The 17,327-nt window shown below is 44.1% G+C and overlaps 1 protein-coding gene across 1 annotated transcript; it reads left to right on the top strand.

Moving 5' to 3' along the window:
* The first annotated feature begins 5,181 nt into the window (after positions 1 to 5,181).
* LOC106005584 (transport and Golgi organization protein 1 homolog) lies at positions 5,182 to 17,244 on the top strand. Its single transcript, XM_045071916.1, has 8 exons — positions 5,182 to 5,674; positions 9,763 to 9,894; positions 14,819 to 14,840; positions 15,609 to 15,697; positions 15,930 to 16,004; positions 16,352 to 16,462; positions 16,960 to 17,023; positions 17,189 to 17,244. The coding sequence occupies exons 1-8, from the start codon at positions 5,669 to 5,671 to the stop codon at positions 17,242 to 17,244; spliced, it is 555 nt and encodes a 184-aa protein (XP_044927851.1). The 5' UTR covers positions 5,182 to 5,668.
* Positions 17,245 to 17,327: the final 83 nt, after the last annotated feature.

Genomic DNA, 17,327 nt, shown 5'->3' with positions numbered 1-17,327 from the left:
TTGTTTTGTAGACAGAACTGGGAAAAACAATTTCCAAATCAAACTTAACAGGACAGGTTTTTTAAAAAGATTTATTTATTTCTTTGAGAGACAAGAGAATGGGAGGAGGGGCAAAGGGAGAGAGAGAGACAGAGAGAAGCCCAAGCACACTCATCACTGAACACAGAGCCAGATGTGGGGCTCTTACAACCCTGAGATCATCCCTGAGCCAAAATCAAGAGTCAGATGTTTAACCAGCTGAGCCACCCAGGCTCCCAAAGGTGGCTTATTTATTATTATAATTAATTAGTTTATTTATTTATTATGTCCCATTAGCCAACATATAGTGCCTCATCGGTCTCTGATGTAGTGTTCAATGATTCCTTAGTTGCGTGTAACACCCGGTGCTCATCACCACACCTGCTCTCCTCAGGACCCATCACCGGATTCCCCATCACTCCAACCCTTCCCTTCTGTAACCGTCTGTTATTTTTTTAATGTTTAAGGAACATTTACTTATCTCTTCTGTAAACTGTCTATTCATGTAGTTTGCCTATTTTCCTACCAAGTTTGGTCTTTTTCTTCTTTAAGAATTCTGGATATCTTCGAGATATTAGCTCTTTGTCTGTTGCATAAGTTGCAAATATTTTCACTCAGTACCTCATCCGTAATATGTGATCCCCATTAGCCAGCCTGGAGCTAATTTCTGAAGAAGGGCTCCTTCTCCATACAAGCAAAACATGGGCAGGAGAAAATGGAATTCCTGTTTCTTGGGTGCCAGGCACTGTTCGGGGAGCTTTGTGAACATTTTCTCCGTCTCCCATATCTTTCTGTATTCTTTCTTACCTGAAAACCATATGGCTAACGTGTTTTAGAATTCATTGTTTCCCAGCTTTTATGGAGCTGCATCTTGAAATCATATCAATAAGTATTTCTGCATTGAAACATAGGACTCTGCCAAGTGATTAGGATAAAGACCACAGAGAGTTTCACTTCCTGATAGGTCAGGGTTTGCATCAAATGAGATAGGAGAAGCAGTTTTATTTTTCAGAGCTTCTCTGATTTTGGAATGGGGGATAGGAGATGTTGGAGCTCTCTCACCCTTATGTCATTGGCCGGGGAAAGGAGTTCTGGTGTTTTTTAACCAAATACATCCTCTGACTTTCACGCTTTTCTTCTTTTTCTCTCTGTTTTGTAAGGAAGGGAGGAGGGAGCACGCTGGAGAGCGTGAGGACTCAAGTGAGCACCAGGAAAAGCATGGCTTCTCTCCTCTTCTCTGCACCTTCCCGCAGCCACGGGGAGACGGAGATGTGCAGCCCCGCGGGGAGCCCAACATTCTTCATAGCGAATACTTAACCAACATCCTTTATACACTTGTTCAGCATCTGTTTGGAGGAAAAGCTGTTTGCTGCATGGGGAAGGATGCAAAGAAAGGCCTAGGTGACAGCGTGCAGCCTCATCCCCAGAGTGCCAAGCCAAGCAGCTCTGGCCCCAAACTCCCGTGTCCCTCCCAGTCAGAAGCAAAGCCCTGCAGCCGGTCTGATCTACTACTTTGCTTAGGGAGGTGGGGAGCGACTTCCTGCTTTCACTGCTGGGCCTTCTATGCGATTCTTAGACACTATCCCAAATTCCTCCCGGCCCGCGCACACTCTCAGTCTCTCTGACAAGTATGATAATACTGCACATTTCTTTGTCTTATTACTTTTCTGGCTCCCTGGAAGGATTATCCCCCAGACAAATATGGTACAGGCCCTGGTGTGTAATGAAATATTGTGCCAGAAGGGCTTGTTTTGCTTCATTATCTCCACTTACCTGGGTGCATAGGACCTCCTTTGGGACTCTGAAGTTGTATGGTTTTTATATTCTGGTTTTTCATGACCTATCTCCTTTCTCCATCAAAACCAAACTATCTTGTCTCCTTGTGCCTTAGTGTGCTACTGAAAATCTAGTAAGTGAGGAGTGACTGGATTCGTGATCCATCTCTCCCACAGTTCTGGTCTTTGAATGATACCTTAGGTCAAAAGTGCTCTAATGACAAGCAGGTATTTTATTTTATTTTTTAAAGATTTTATTTATTTATTTGACAGAGAACACAAGTAGGCAGACAGGCAGGCAGAGAGAGAGAGAGAAGCAGGCTCTGCACTGAGCAGGGAGCCCAATGCGGGGCTCGATCCCAGGACCCTGGAATCATGACCTGGGCTGAAGGCAGAGGCTTTAACCCGCTGAGCTACCCAGGCGCCCCGACAAGCAGGTATTTTAGACCACCGTGTGTAGGTAGAGGCACTGTGAACTGAGGACCTTTACTTTCAAAATGAGCACGCCAGCCTCTGCTCAGTCTCCCTCAATTAGGTGTCCAACTCTTGATTGAGTTTGGCTCAGGTCATGATCTTTTAATTGTCAGACTGAGCCCCATGTCAGTGCCGGGCTCCCTGAGCAGTGGGGAGCCTGCCTGAGATTCTCTCCTCTCTGTCTCTGTCTCTTGCTCTGTCCTCCCCTCTGACCTCGTGTTCTCTCTCTCTTGTTCTCCCTCCCTCTCTCAAATAAATAAAGAAACCTTAAAGAACCAGTCGGAAAAAGACAAACATTCAGACTTTAAAATGGGAAAAGGACAGTAAATATACAAAAACCTTCAATTGGGGCATCTTCATGGCTCAGTGGGTTAAGCCTCTGCCTTCAGCTTGGGTCATGATCTCAGGGTCCTGGGATCCAGACCCACATCAGGCATTTGCTCAGCAGGGAGCCTGCTTCCCTCTCTCTCTCTCTCTCCCTGCCTGCCTCTCTGTCTGCTTGTGATCCCTCTCTCTCTCTGTCAAATAATTACATTAAAAAGAAAACACTTTAGTGTGCCTGGGTGGTTCAGTTGTTAAGTATCTGCCTTTGGCTCAGGTCATGGTCCCAGGGTCCTGGGATCGCACCCCGTGTTGGATTCCCTGCTCAGTGGGAAGCCTGCTTCTCCCTTTCCCACTGCCCCTGCTTGTGTTCCCTCTCTCACTGTCTCTCTCTGTCAAAAAAAACCTTTAAGAAGAAACACTCCAATCTTACTAGTAACCAAAGGAAAAATAAGATTAACATGGAAGATTTTTTCACTTTTCACGTTGGTAAAGGCTTAAAAAACCTGATAACATCCAGTGTTACTTGCTCCTTTACTGTCTGAAAGGGTTTTTGTAATTTTCGTGTTATTTCTTCCATAAATGTTTGATAGGATTTCCCAGTAAAACTACTTGGATCTAGGACTTTCTTTCTGGTACATTTGTTAATAATTATTTCAATTATTAAAATAGATATTGAATCATTGAGATTTTGTTTTATTTTGTGTTGTTATATAATTTTCTTTAAAATAAAAAGATTTTACTTATTTGACACAGAGAGAGAGAGAGAGAGAGAGAGATCACAAGTAGACTGGCAGGTAGAGGAGGAGGGGGAAGGAGGGAACACGATCTGGGTCAATCCCAGGACCCTGAGATCATGACCTAAGCCAAAACTGCTGAGGCAAACACTTAATCAACTGAGCCACCCAGACGCCCCTAACATTTTTAAGTGTGTAAGATCTGTAGTGATAACTCTCTTTTAATTTCTGATATTGGCACACAAAAAAATTTATATTAAAGGATGATCATCCAAGTGTTTTATAAAGAATTAAAAAATAAAACAAAAGCCTCCAACAATTAAAGATTAGTAAACTAAAAATCTTTATCATCTTGACAGAAGGAACTACTACATGGCCCTTAAAATGATATCAAAACTCTGATGAAATAATACTGCATGCTTATAGGGATATAAAGTTTGAAAGTTTCATAATAACAAGTGTTGTGGAAGGTATGGAGCAAATAGAACTTTTTAATTTATTTTATTTTATTTTAAATTCCAGTTAGCTAACATACAGTATACTATCAGTTTCAAGTGTAGGATTTAATGATTCAGCAAACAGTACAAACTCCAGTGCTCCTCAAGTGCCCTCCTCAATGTCCATCACCTATTTCACCCATGTCCCCACCTCCCTTCTGGAGACCTCCAGTTTGTTCCTGCAGTTAGACGTCTTTTCCTGGTTTGTCGCCCCCCACACTGTCTCTTTCCCTTTTTCTTTATGTGCATTTGTTTTGTTTCTTAAATTCCACATGAGTGAAATCATATGATATTTATCTTTCTCTGACTGACTTATTTTGCTCAGCATAACTATGCAGTTGGAGCTTTTATTGAGCTTCCACTGTGGTACGAGTATAAGTTAGGAATTAGAAAACTGTGTGGTAATAACTTAATGAAGCTTAAACTACGCACACCTTATGATTCTGCATCTCTACTCCTAGATATTTATCAGTCAAAAAATCCCTATAAGTATTCAGCAACAGACATGTACAATACTGTTTATAGCAGCTGTATTCACGTTATCCCAGATTGGAAACAATTCCATTCTCTCCCCAGAAGTAGAGTGGAGAAGTACATTTTAGGTATGTTCATAGAATGGGATTCTACATAATGATGAAGAATGAACTATTGATACAGACAATGACATGTGTAAATCTCACAGGCATTATTTGGAGAGAAAGAAGTCAGACACAAAGACGTACAGACTGAATGACTCCATTTGTCTCAGTGAGCAGGCAAAATCGATCTATGGTTTTAGAAGTCAGAATAATGGTTGCTGATGGCAAGAGATGAAAAGGTAAAACTTAGACCCGTTAGAGGGAAAGTCAAGTGAACTATCAGAAAGAGAAAGTAAGAAAACAATCCCACTTACATTTGGATCAAAAAGAATAAAACGCCTAGGAATCTATCAACCAAGGAGGTAAAAGACCTGTATACTGAAAACTACCAGACACTGCTACAAGAAATCAAAGAAGACCCAAACAAATGGAAACATAGTCCATGCTCATGGCTTGGAAGAATTACCATGGTTAAAATGTCCCTACTACCCAAAACAATCTATGGATTCAATGCAATTCCTATGAAAGTTCTAATGGCGTGTCATGCGTCCTCTTTCCTGGATGAGAGCAGTGCCTTGATGTCAGCGTTCTGCTCTAAACCACGTGAACCATCCCGTGGTCCTGCAACCACTTTCCAGGACTGGCTGGCGAGTGTGGCAAGATCCTCCCTCTGACCAACGACACCACAGGAGTCCCTGAAAGGCTCACACTTGGATGGGGTAAATGCAGGGTCAGATGGAAACATGCTGATCTAATGGGGACAAGTATGCAGGATTCGCATAAATTTTCAAGATAAACGTTGAGAGTTCCATTAGGTTTCAGGCCAAAGGAAACTGCTTGCCAGGCCCAGAGCTAGGGCAAGGCTAAATATTCACCCTCCTCCCTGAGCAGAGGCAGTGAGGTGAGAAACTCTGGGGAGCGTGCGAGTGTTGTATGTCTCAGCAGGAGTGCGCATTCTTCATGTTTGGGGCCCGTGACAGAGCCAGGCCCCAGGTATCTGGCTCCCTGTGACAGTTTTCCTGCAGGCCAGGGGTAGGTGGGACCCTCCAAAACAGGAGACCTGAGGGCCTGGGTCTCTTGACCTGGGCAGCTGCTCAGAAGCCAAACAAGAGCCATCGATCCTGCAGGAACCGCACCGGGCGCGCGGAGGTGGAGAACGCCCTGAGCGAACACCCGGCGCGGCAGGATCCGCTGCGAGGAGCAGCGCGGACCCGATTCGAAGGAGGCAAGGAGGGCACAGCGGTCCTTGTGTCTGTCCGGGGGCACTGATGCAGGTATGGGGACGCCTTGGAGGGAGGCCCAGGGGACATACATGCGCATTTACACCGTGTGGTCAGCAGAGGGCAGTGGGGCCTCACACGTGCGTGTGTGTGTGTGTGTGTGTCTGCATGTGCGTTTGTGTGCGCGCACGAACCTGATGGTTTGCCAACAAGATCTGTATCTTATGTCCGCTCTGTAGACTGCGGCGAGTTGCTGTGAGAAGGCTGGAACCTCCTACTCTGGTTGTGTATGTGATTGTTGTTGCGGTTCGGTCCTCCTTTGCTTCCTCCGTTGTTCAGCCAGTGGCTCTGGGCCGGGAGTGTGGAGAGGAAGGAGAGAGCACCCAGAAGAGGGAAGAGGGACCTGGGTTGGAGGGAGCAAACAGGTGGGATGGCCAAAGTTCCAGAGAGGACCTGTCGTTGGGATGGCCTGTGGTGGGCTATGGGGGGGGGGGGGCTTTGTATCAAGAGGTCACCTGTGGCATCCATGCTGAGTACTAGGGGCAAAGGAGCTGATTGGTGGAGAGATCAGAAGGTTCTAGGTTGCTAAGGAAACGTTCAAACAGGGGAAGGTTTGGTGGAACTTGGATTCTTCATACCAACTGCTCCTGAGAATTTACTTTACCTGCTAATTTGTCCTGCTGACCTCGTGCTTTACTGACCTGCTGACCTCCTAACCTTTGTGAACCGTGCCCCTTCCCCTCCAATACTTAATCTGACCCTGACACTGTCCTGACCCCTTCTTCTCCTGACCAACGCTTTCCCCATCCTACCCCCTATTTCCTCCCTATTCCCATCCTTAATTACCGCCCTCTCCCCTCCCCACCCCTCCCTAACCCTCCCACTCTTCCCTCCCCTGCCCCCAATCATCTTCACCTCCTCCCTGGGGCCACAGTGTCCCTTTAAAGGACAAGAACATGATGGTGCAAAGGCTACTCTTCTGGCTCCTCGTGTTCCCGTATCCCAGTTCCCCAAACCCAAATGTGAGTAAACATGACACTTCAGTGGTGTCTTCCTTCTTCTTTTTATTTTTTAAAATATGATTTCTTTGAGCAAAAGAAGGGGCACAGGTGGTGGGGAATGGCGGGGTGGGGAGGGAAAGAGAGAATCCCAAACCAGTTGTGCATTGAGCCCAGAGCCCAAAGAGGGGCTCAATCTCAGGACCATGAGATTATGACTGGATCCAAACCAAGACTTGGTCACTTAACTGACTGAGCTACTAGTGGTGTCTTCCTTCTGTCTGGGTTCCTTCACATGGTGGTTTAATAACAGCTTTTTCATGGTGTTCCTGATGGGAACCTCAGAAGAACGATAGTTCTTCCTGAAGACCGGGCACAACAGGGAAGGTTTTTCAGTCAGCCTTAAGGGGTTGTGGCCACAGCCATTTCCATCAAGTTTTGGGTCCTGTCTGTGCTGCTTGGTCCAAGAAGAGCAGCTTTGGTAGGATGGAAACCTGAACACCCCCAGGTTTATAGTGTCAAGAGGAAGGTTTTGTGAAGATATGAAAGCCATTGAGCTCTTTGTCCTAAATAGGGGGCTTGTGTGATATGTACACTCTATCTCATTAAAATTGTTTTTGAAAATGTCAGAACTCGAACTTAATAGGAGCTAGGGGTGTTAGATTGGCCCCTGGAAGCCCAACGATGATCCTGCTTCAAGCCTGGTAAATTCAGGGTCCATCTTCTGTATAGTTGGTTTTCCTATCAGCACATGTTTATATTTGTCATGTTTGACAGCCCTGGGTATCTGAAGCTTTGGTGTTGGGACTAGAGTGTTAAAAAGTGAAAGGTCCTTTGTGCTCTGTGCTTCTGGGTTTGTTGACTTTCAGCAGCTTCTGAATCAGCCCTCTCCTTCTGGTCTTGGAGGCTGTCCCCAGGGACCGTGTGTCCCTCCTGGTCCTTGGAGACCTGAGAATCCCAGAAGACACTAAGGGACCACATCCTGCTGGGATATATGTCACAGGAACATCGCTAGGAGTGATGTGATCAGAAAGTGAAAGAGTTGTTCTTTCTTTGGCCAAGTATGTGCAGAGTGTTGATTTCCCCAAGATAAGAAGGTTTTGGATATCCTTAGGATTGTCCAAATATAAAGAAATAAGTGGTTCCCAGCATGAATATTTCACTCTATGATGAAAAAGTAAAACCTGTAACCCCAGGAGAGAGAGAGGGAGAGAGAGATAACAGTTAGGGGACACCCCTGGAAATAAGTAGACTTATTTGGATCTGCTTGTACCAGATTATGAAGCAGGGGTCCGGAAGTGTCATTGTTCAAGAAGGACCCTTTTATTGAGGCAGACCTATCCCATGTGGAGACCTCTAGTCAAATAGGCTTCATTCTGTTTCACTGGAGTCTTCAGAAGAGGGAATTTCTTGGTCGTCTTGATTTCAATTATTCCCCTCTACCTAGGCTGCATCTCATGCATCCGTTCGCCTTTCTCATTCTACCCCATCTCTGAACTCTTGCCTAAACGAACTGCTCTTGCATTTCCCACCTCCACCTGCTCATGGCCGTTGTCGAGAACCTAGTGTTTTTGGCCCCACTGGCTGTCATCTAGTGCAGAGTCAGCTACTCATATCAGCATCCAGACAGCTGCCAGATGTACTGAGTGCCCACGACTGGGCGTGTTTTCCATTCCTGACAAGATGGCCTCTTTCTCTTGTGCATTTGATACCCATGAAAACCATTGTGCTGACAGCTACTGCTCTCTTTCAGACAGTGGCTATTCAAAGGCAGTGTACGTTTCCCGCTAGCACACATTTTCCTGACCTCGGTTGTGTGGGCTGAAGGGGAAAATGTTACATACTTCAGGAGCTCCTTTCTAGAGAAGTGTGTGTACACAAAATTCAAGCTTGGTGTGAGCTAGTATGAATTGCATTGTTAGTGTCTTTTAACCTGTAATATTTCTAAATCTAGTTTTTGTAAAATGATGTGTTCCTTGCCTTGGTGTTCGTATCCATGAATTCTGTATTCTTTTAGAATTCCTGGGCACCTGGGTGGTTCAAGCAGTTAAGTGTCTGCCTTAGGCTTGGGTCATGATCCTAGGGTCCTGGGATTGAGCCCTGGTTGGGCTCCCTGCTCAGCTGGCAGTCTGCTGCTCAGTCTCCCTCTGCCCTTCCCCCTCTGTCTTTCAAAGAAATAAATACATTCTTTAATATTTTCTCTCTTTAAAAAGTTAAATTTTATAGCTTTTATTGCCTGATTTAATTACAGTACTAAGAGATAGTAACAGGAATTCCTTCCATCAGCGTTTTGGAGATCCTAAACTTCACAGATATCCTTAGAGCACACATGATCACCTGATTATGCAAATCCTTACATAGTTCAGGAATCAGACATCTTGGACTGTGATTCAGAAGCAATGTGAGCATTGAAAGAAAACATAAATGTTTTCAGAAACTAATCAATAACATTAATTATAATTTTTTACTGGAAAATAATTACATATCACATTAACGAGCAGCCTCCCTTTTCTGTCACGAATGTCCTAATCTATAAACACCTGTCCATATAACATGCTCCTTTGTACCTCTAGTACGTTATATTCATGCTTTCTCTCATTCTTCCATAAATTTTGGGTGTAGTTTTGGAAATGTACCAAAGGAGTTTATCCAGCTCCTTCATGTATGGACAGTAGAAGTCACTGACTTCTTTCCTATTCTAAGTTTACATTGACTTATCTTGTCTATTTTATGTTGGCTTATACATTCTCAAGTTCTGTTAACCATAGAAACAAATTTGCAACGTGCTTGTAGGTAGAGTAAGATCTCTTAAGATTTGTCTATTAGATTTTGCCTACAGCTTCAGTGTGTTATAATGTATATGTGATCACAACATCTTTTCAAAGGATACCGTTTGTTGATATTGAACATAGGTAAGCAACAAGAAAACCACCACCATGGTAAGATGATAAACACACGTATCACTCCCCAAAGTTTGCCCCAGCTCCTTGGTCATCCCTCTGTGCTCCTTCTCCTCCAGGAGGAGGTAGTTGCGAGGTATGCTTACCTCCTGGAGGCCGGTTGAGGGTTGGTAAAGTAGATTCTTTGTAACAGATACACCGTTAATGTCTTTGAGATTTCTAATTTTCTCAAATGGTATTTCAGCTTGTCCTTTCCTTGCCTGACCATTTATGTGTTGGCCCTGATGTGATTGAAGTTCTGTGGAAGCTTCTCATTATAACTGCCTGCTTGGGAGCCTGTGCCTTTCTCATTTACCTGTGGAGAACCATCCTCGCTGTAAGTATACTAATGTACCTTCTGTACTTTCATTCATAAATAAGCAGACAATTTTGTAGTCACTGGATATTTTTATGTCCATTCAGTACTACAGATTTCCCTCTAATATGTCAATTTTGATGATCACCTAGATTGATGTAGTTTTAGATTTCTATTGAAGTGCCTTCTTTTTTTTTTTTTTAAAGATTTTATTTATTTTTATTGACAGAGAGAGATCACAGTAGGAGAGAGGAAGGGAAGAGATCACAGAGAAAGGAAGGGAAGCAGGCCCCCTGCTGAGCAGAGAGCCCGATGTGGGACTCGATCCCAGGAGCCTGAGATCATGACCTGAGCCGAAGGCAGCAGCTTAACCCACTGAGCCACCCAGGCGCCCCTTGAAGTGCCTTCTTGATCCATATGTTCTCTTTTTCTTTTAAGGTCAAGCATAATCGACAAACAGTGTAATGTGAGTTTCAGGTGTACAGCATGGCTCTGCAATTCTGTACATTTCTCAGTGCTCGCCACAAAAGGTGGACTCTTCTTCCCCTTCCCCTCTTTCCCCCATCCCTCCACCCACCTTCCCTCCCACCCTTGTCTTCTCTAGAGTGTGCTCTTGAACCTCCGTTTTTTGGCCATTCTCCAGCTATCTTGTGTTCTCAATCTCTAGTTTGAGTCATCTGTGGTCTGAGAGCACAATTCCTGTAGTTTTGATCCCTTTGGTGGTTCACATGTGTTGTATGGCCCCGAATATGGCCTCTCTCAGTGACTGTTGCACGTGAGCTTGAGAAGAGTGTCTATACCTCGTCATTGAATCAAGAATTCCGCCGATGTTAGTGGGTGCAGCGGATGGGTGATGCTCGTCAGTGCACCTGTGTTCTCCTGGAATTTGTGTATCTCTGGGTCTGTCAGTGACTGATAAGAGGGTTTTGAATTCTCCAGCTGTAGGAATGGATTCATCTGTTCCCACCAGCTGTATTTTCAGTTTCTGCTTCATGTGCTCTGCTACTCTGTTGTTGATGCATGCACATTAGAAATTGTTGTGTCCTTTCAGAGAAATGGACAATGGAGAAATGGAGACCCCTTCATCATTGAAATAATGCCCGTCATTATTCCTGATGGCTTTCCTTACTTACTCTGAGGTGTGTTTTGAAGGATCCTTTCACTGGCAAATGGTTTCTAGTTCGATGTTTCTTTAAACCGTGTACACATTTCATCGTTCTTCATGGCATCATTTCTGAAAAGAAGTACGATGTCGTTCTTATCTTTCTTCCTCGGGAGTAGGTCTTACTGCTCCGCTCTCCCCCTTCCCCTCCCCACTCCCAGCCCCTGCTCCAGATTCGCAGAACTGTTTCTTTGTCTTTAATGATCTGTAGCTGAATATTCTATAACAGACATCATTGGTGTTTTTTGTTCATTGTTTGTGTGTGTGTGTGCTTTTGTATTTCTCCTGCGTTTGATGTTTTATTTCCCTGGACCTTGATTTGGAAACTCCATTAATTTCAGAAAATCCTCTGTCATTATTGATTGAAATATCTCTCTGTCCACACTCCTATAGGAATAGGTATTCCTATTATGTGTGTGTGACACATTTTGCAGTGACCTACCAGTCTTGGATTTTCTGTGCTGTCTTTGTAATTTTTGTCTTTTCTTGATTTTTTTTATTAAAATAATTTTTAAAAATTTATTTGACAGAGAGAGATCACAAGTAGGCAGAGAGGCATGCAAAGAGAGAGAGAGGAGGAAGCTGGCTCCCCACGGAGGAGGGAGCCCAATGCGGGACTCGATCCCAAGACCCTGACATCATGACATGAGCTAAAGGCAGAGGCTCAACCCACTGAGCCACCCAGGCACCCTTTCTGTTTCCTTTTTGGAAGTTTCTGCTGGACATTCTTTACTGTCAATGATTCTTTCCTCTGGTTTATTTTGAGCCTCTTCATGAAGCCAGCACAAGCACTCTTGATTTCTGTATTGGTGGTGTTGTCTAGAATCATGTTACAGTCTTAGAGTTTCATATCTATGCTTACATGTACCACCTCTTCTTCCTCTTGTGCAATTTTCCCTTAGATCGAGTATCCTACATGGAAGGGACTTTAAAGCCCCAGCCTGCTAACCCATCACTTCTGCCACAAGAAGTGTGATTCTCGTGCTTGCTCTCATGGTTTTTACCTGTATTATGTCTTGGAGGGTTGTGTTGAAAGTGAGATACTGTGTCCTGGTAAAGACCTGAGGTAGGTGGGTGTTAGGGTGAGGTTGTTTGCTCCTCTGGCTCAGGGTTAGACTGAGGTATTCACCGGCGAGGCAGGGAGAGATGGCACTGGAGTTGAGTATTTCCCTTCCCTTTGTGGCTTAGTCTCTGGGAAACCCTGAGTTAGACTCTTGTGACATAATTTCACTTGAGGGCTGATCTTTCTAAGAAGGAAGAACTCTTTTGAGTTTCTTTCTACATGGGAATATTCCCCCCTCTCTCTGTCAATGGAGAAAACTTCCCTTCAAAGAGAAAGAAAAATATTATGTATTCAGTGTAGCCATCTACCCTTACACTTCCCCTGCCGATGGGGTTGGTGATAAGGGCCAGGGAAGCTCCGAGGTTCCTAATCAACATGTGAAATCAAAGGAATAACTATGGTTTTCTGATTGCCCTGCCCTGATGCACTCTCCCCACCAACATTACTAGGACTGGTTTGTGATAGCATGGTGATATTCCAATATCCTGGCAAGATGTGGGGGTTGGCCTCAGCCTCTCATCATCCTGTAAAACTGTTGAATGGGGAAATATGTTGATGGTGCAAAATGAGGTCTTGCCTAGATTTTACTGAGCTATAATAAGACCAGTGTCACTCGAGTCTGAATTGCCTGGCTCCCCTTTTTGGACACATTCGCTGTCTTTCTGTGGTGGCTTATGCTTCATCTCTCAACATGGGCCACTCTTTTTTCTCATTCGATGGCTTTGACTTCTTTTTGATGACACTCCATTTCTAACAGTCTGGGGAACTTCATAGCACCTGATGTGCTCTAACTGTGTGTGAATTCAGTAAACAGCCAACTCTTTGGAAAGTTTCAGGAATGCTTTCTAGAGAAGGAAAGACTCATATCTTTGACACAGCTTTTGCTCCCTTGCCTGCCTGCCTCCCTGCCTTCTTTTCTCCTTCCTTCCAGGACTTTAAAATAGTCTCAGGTTCTATACTTCACTGCAGATATTGTGTGCAAAAAAAGTTAAGGAAATATGCTAAGTGAAAGAGGTCCAGTAGAGAAAGTCACTTGTCATATGGTTTCACTAATTTGTGGAACATAAGGAATAGCATGGAGGATATTATGAGAAGGAAGAAGAAAATGAGTTAGGGGGGCAGAATCCGAGGGGGAGATGAACCATGAGAGACTATGGACTCTGGGAAGCAAACTGAGCGATTTAGAGGGGAGGAGTGTGGGGAGAAGGGTGAGCCAGGTGATGGGTGAGCCAGGTGATGGGTAAGGAGGGTACGTGTTGCATGGAGCGCTGGGTGTTATACACACACCGTGAATCCTAGAACACTGCATCAAAAACTGATGAGAGAGACCCAGGACCAGAGCATGGGGACACAGCTAGATCTCGGGATGTCGCAGCACAGGGGACCTTCCTAAAGGAAAGCTCGAGAAGCATTCACAAAGGAAAGGAACCACATTCACCAGAAAACAGGTGGCCGATTTGGAATCCTTGCTTAGCAGGAACCCATACCCAGCTCCCCAGTCTTCAGAAAGAAATGGCCTGGAAACTGGAGATCCAGCCCACCATACTGCAGGTTTGGTTCATGAACCACAGAGCAAAGCTTAGGAAAGCCAAACATCAATTAACTGGAATAGAAGTCAAGATCAGGTCTTCCAAGGGACCCACAGATGCCCCTCCTGTTTTCCCCCATGGTGCCAACCAAGCTTCCCTGGTTTAAACAGATCACCTTATACCTTGCTTCCAACACAGCATATGCTCCAATCTGAAGTTTCTCCCAGACCATTCTGTTGGCCACAAAATAGTGCATTCTGGGCGCTGCCAATATCCCAACATCTATTCCCTTTGTGCCATTATGGAATCTCAAATTCTTCCGACATGTTTTTCTGCCACATCTCTTGGTTCTTCATCTCTACAAAGAACCTAATGAGCGAAGCCAGACTCAAAAGTTCACACATACTCTAATGATTTGCGACGATTCCCATCTGGGAGATTCGAGAACTATGCAACATGGATGCATCCCAGAAACATGCCCCATGAAAGACAAAAAAGACACACAAGCACCTGTAGGGAAGAATTGAGTGGAAAGAGGCACTCACCAAACTGACAGTGTTGGGTATGTTTTGTGTTGTAATTAGCATGGCAGGAACCTGCACTAAATTCATCCAAGGACACAGAATAGCAATACTCTTACATATACCACAAAAAGCAACCATGGGGCAGACTGAAGGATCAGCCGTGGTGGTAATCATTTTGTGATCTATAAATGTATCACATCAATGCACTGTACACGTTATACTTGTAGCTCAGTAAGGCTGGAGACAATGTTTAAATTCCATCTCAGTAAATATATACAATGAAAAAAAAAACTAACACAAACTGCATGGTACTAACATTAAAAAAAAGCTAGGGAAATGGTGAAATAATGAATATGTTGTAAATATCTGCATGATCCCTTGTCAAAATGAATAGGTTGAACATTCATTGAATAGAATGTGAATAGATTTGGGGTTCAAAAGGAAGTTATACACATTTGTGCTCTTTATCAGAAATGGATTGTGAACTATGATGACCTAATCAGGAAATTCCATTTTGTCTTCTTTTATAATCCTGCGAATTCCTTCTGCTATGCAAAGAGATTATTTTAATATCTTTGGATTACAAATTTGGTATTTAGCTGAACTATAGATTTTTACATGTAATATGTTCTGAAATCCAGCCCAACTCTGTTTCTTCCTCTCTTAGGTAAAGCCTCGACAATATGAAGGTAAGATTTTCAGCTTCGGCTTTCTTCGCCAAAAATTCTCGGTACCGGTGTGTGATGTGCGTATAATCTGACGAGGGATAAATATGGTGACTTCTGATGTGTCACTGACTTGTTAAGTCTTGCAAATGGTTCTCTTCCCCATGGGGAGTCTAAGTGACAATGTGGAGGGAGTTGCCCTGAGTCCAGGAGGAGGAACACCTCATGGGACTAGGGAGAATACAAGGTGTCATTTTGCAGAGAGATGTTTAGGAGGCAAGTGATGATCACAGCCTGAGGTCTGGAGGGAGTACTTTGCCATGAGCTGGCTCTTGGTGAAATGTCAAGAGGAGAAAGCTCTCTGAGTCTAGCAAACAGGCTACACTCAGAGAAGAAGGCAGATATTGCCACGCAGAGCACGTGTCACGGGAGAGGATCAAAGCATGGTTTTGAGTCTGAAGTGGAGGGAGCCTTTCCTGCCAAGGGAAAATGAATTGAATCGAATGTGTGCCAGAGGGGATAATGGATAGTGTCTGGGGCTCATGGAGTGTGGTGATTCTGTGGTGCTGGCTGTTGACGGCCTGGGTGGCCGTCAGGCGCTTTGGAAACCGTCGAATGCCGTTGTTCATCGCTGTGAGTTCTTGCTTTCTTCAGGCACAGTGGGAATGCTAACAAGTTAGTGACACCCACGTGTCAGAGAATGTGTCCCTGGTAGGATTATTCAATCCCCCTGGGATTATTCAGTGTCGCTGGTTTTGCTAATTATCTTAAAATTCTTTTTTCTCCTTTCAGTTACTTTAGACCAAATAAAGAGGAAGATTGTTGAGCTGAAAAAGGAAAACAAATATCTTGACACAAACATAGCCAGTTGGGAGGAGAAGGTATGTGTGCCCTTTCAAATATTTTTTGTGATTTCATTTTGGTTCCTTCCTCCTCGACTAGTTCATTCTATTGATCTATTTCATGGGATCCAGAGTGGTCCTTGAGTAAGAGAAGCTTCACAAATGTAGAGCACTGCCTCTCTCTTTGAGAAAGGAGTTACACATTGTTAGAAAAGATTCTCTAACATGATGCTATTTTGGGATTCTGATTCCTTTTTCCTGTGCTTTACAGATCAGGGAAGCAAAGCAAGAATCTCACAGGAAGAGAGCACATAAGGTTTCCCTTGCGGAAATAAATGAATGCAAAGTAAGAATCCTTTCTTTGCCCGCATTGTGTTCTAACAATGGAAATAAAAATAATGAATTACTCTTATTATTATTATTTCTAAGATTGATTGATTTGAGAGAAGGAAAGAGTGAGGGGAGGGGGCCTAAAGGAGAGAGAGAGAGAGAATCCCAAGCAGACACCATGCTGAGTGTGTAGCCTGAAGCAGGGATCAATCCCATGACCCTGAGATCAGGACTTGAGGCCAATGAAAGCAGGAGTCAGACACTCCACAGACTGGACCATCCAGGAGCCACCCAAGTGTCCCACGGAATGAGTCCTTGTTCCTCATTCAATACATATATATATTTCCATATATTTTCTTGAAGGAGAACATCAAACACTTGGAAATCATCAATAAAAATTTGAAGGACACCCTTCATCTTAAACAGGCTCTCTCAGAGATTGTGAGAGCCAGAGATATCCAGACCATGGATGGGGTAAGAGGTCGATGTTCGTTGTCCTAGAATGCTGCTCGGGAGGCTTTTGACTCAGTGGGGGAGGTGAGTGCAGTGTACCCGGGAGCTGTTTACGGAGTAGAGAGTGGTCTTCTGGGCACTGCAGCTTCTACTGAACAGCGAGCTGCGATTTCATTTGGGACCACCACGATGAGGTTTGCCACTTCAAGATCTGGGAAGTATGGTTTATTTCACAGTTGGGTAATCTTCACATCATTCAGCGCTGCCCTCCACGTTATGTAGAATATCCCACAAAATATGTGAGCGATGAAGGGCGATAGCAAGTCAATTATAGAGTAGAAGATTTTTTTTTTTAAATATCTGTTCCACTGAGAAAGCCATTTGTGCGTTTTTTGAAATGAACCAGTTGTCTTACTTTCTCCTTATTCTATTTATGCCTCAGGGACTTTCTTTGTTGCCCTCTGTGATGCTGTCCTGCTAGGTGCCCTCATAGGTCTTCTCTTAAATCTGTCTTAAAGGTCCAAGATGAATTGGATGATGAAGTGCCGAGAGCCTTGAGATGCGAAAACCAAAAACTGAAAGGTATGTTGTTTGGGGGGAAGAAATCTCCATAGGGTGGCGATGCGTTTGCATCGGGCAGGGAAAGAATCCCTTCCTGCCTTCGCGGTCTTGCCCTTGTCCTTCCTCATCAAAACCAAGTTCTCAGGTCATGGCACAAACACACAAAAGGAAACTCATCCTTTACAGAGAAGGAAAAGTTCCTGGAAGACCGCTATATAGTGCCCCGAGTTTTCGGAAAATAGCTAAAGAAGCAGAATTCAACCTACTAATGAAGAAAGTGGATATGATGGTGGAGTTCACGGAACAACAAAAAACGGACTGCAGA

The sequence above is a fragment of the Mustela putorius genome, unplaced genomic scaffold (genome assembly GCF_011764305.1).
Source record: "Mustela putorius furo isolate JIRA1106 unplaced genomic scaffold, ASM1176430v1.1 tig00004006_pilon_pilon_pilon, whole genome shotgun sequence".
NCBI lineage: Eukaryota > Metazoa > Chordata > Mammalia > Carnivora > Mustelidae > Mustela > Mustela putorius.
Note: the sequence above shows the minus strand (reverse complement) of the source record. Positions and strands in the feature narration are given on the sequence as shown.

Coding starts and splice junctions, on each gene's coding strand:
- LOC106005584 (XM_045071916.1), top strand. Junction 15,698..15,929: donor TAGCCAGTTGGGAGGAGAAG/GTATGTGTGCCC, acceptor TGTGCTTTACAG/ATCAGGGAAGCAAAGCAAGA. Junction 16,463..16,959: donor ATATCCAGACCATGGATGGG/GTAAGAGGTCGA, acceptor TCTGTCTTAAAG/GTCCAAGATGAATTGGATGA.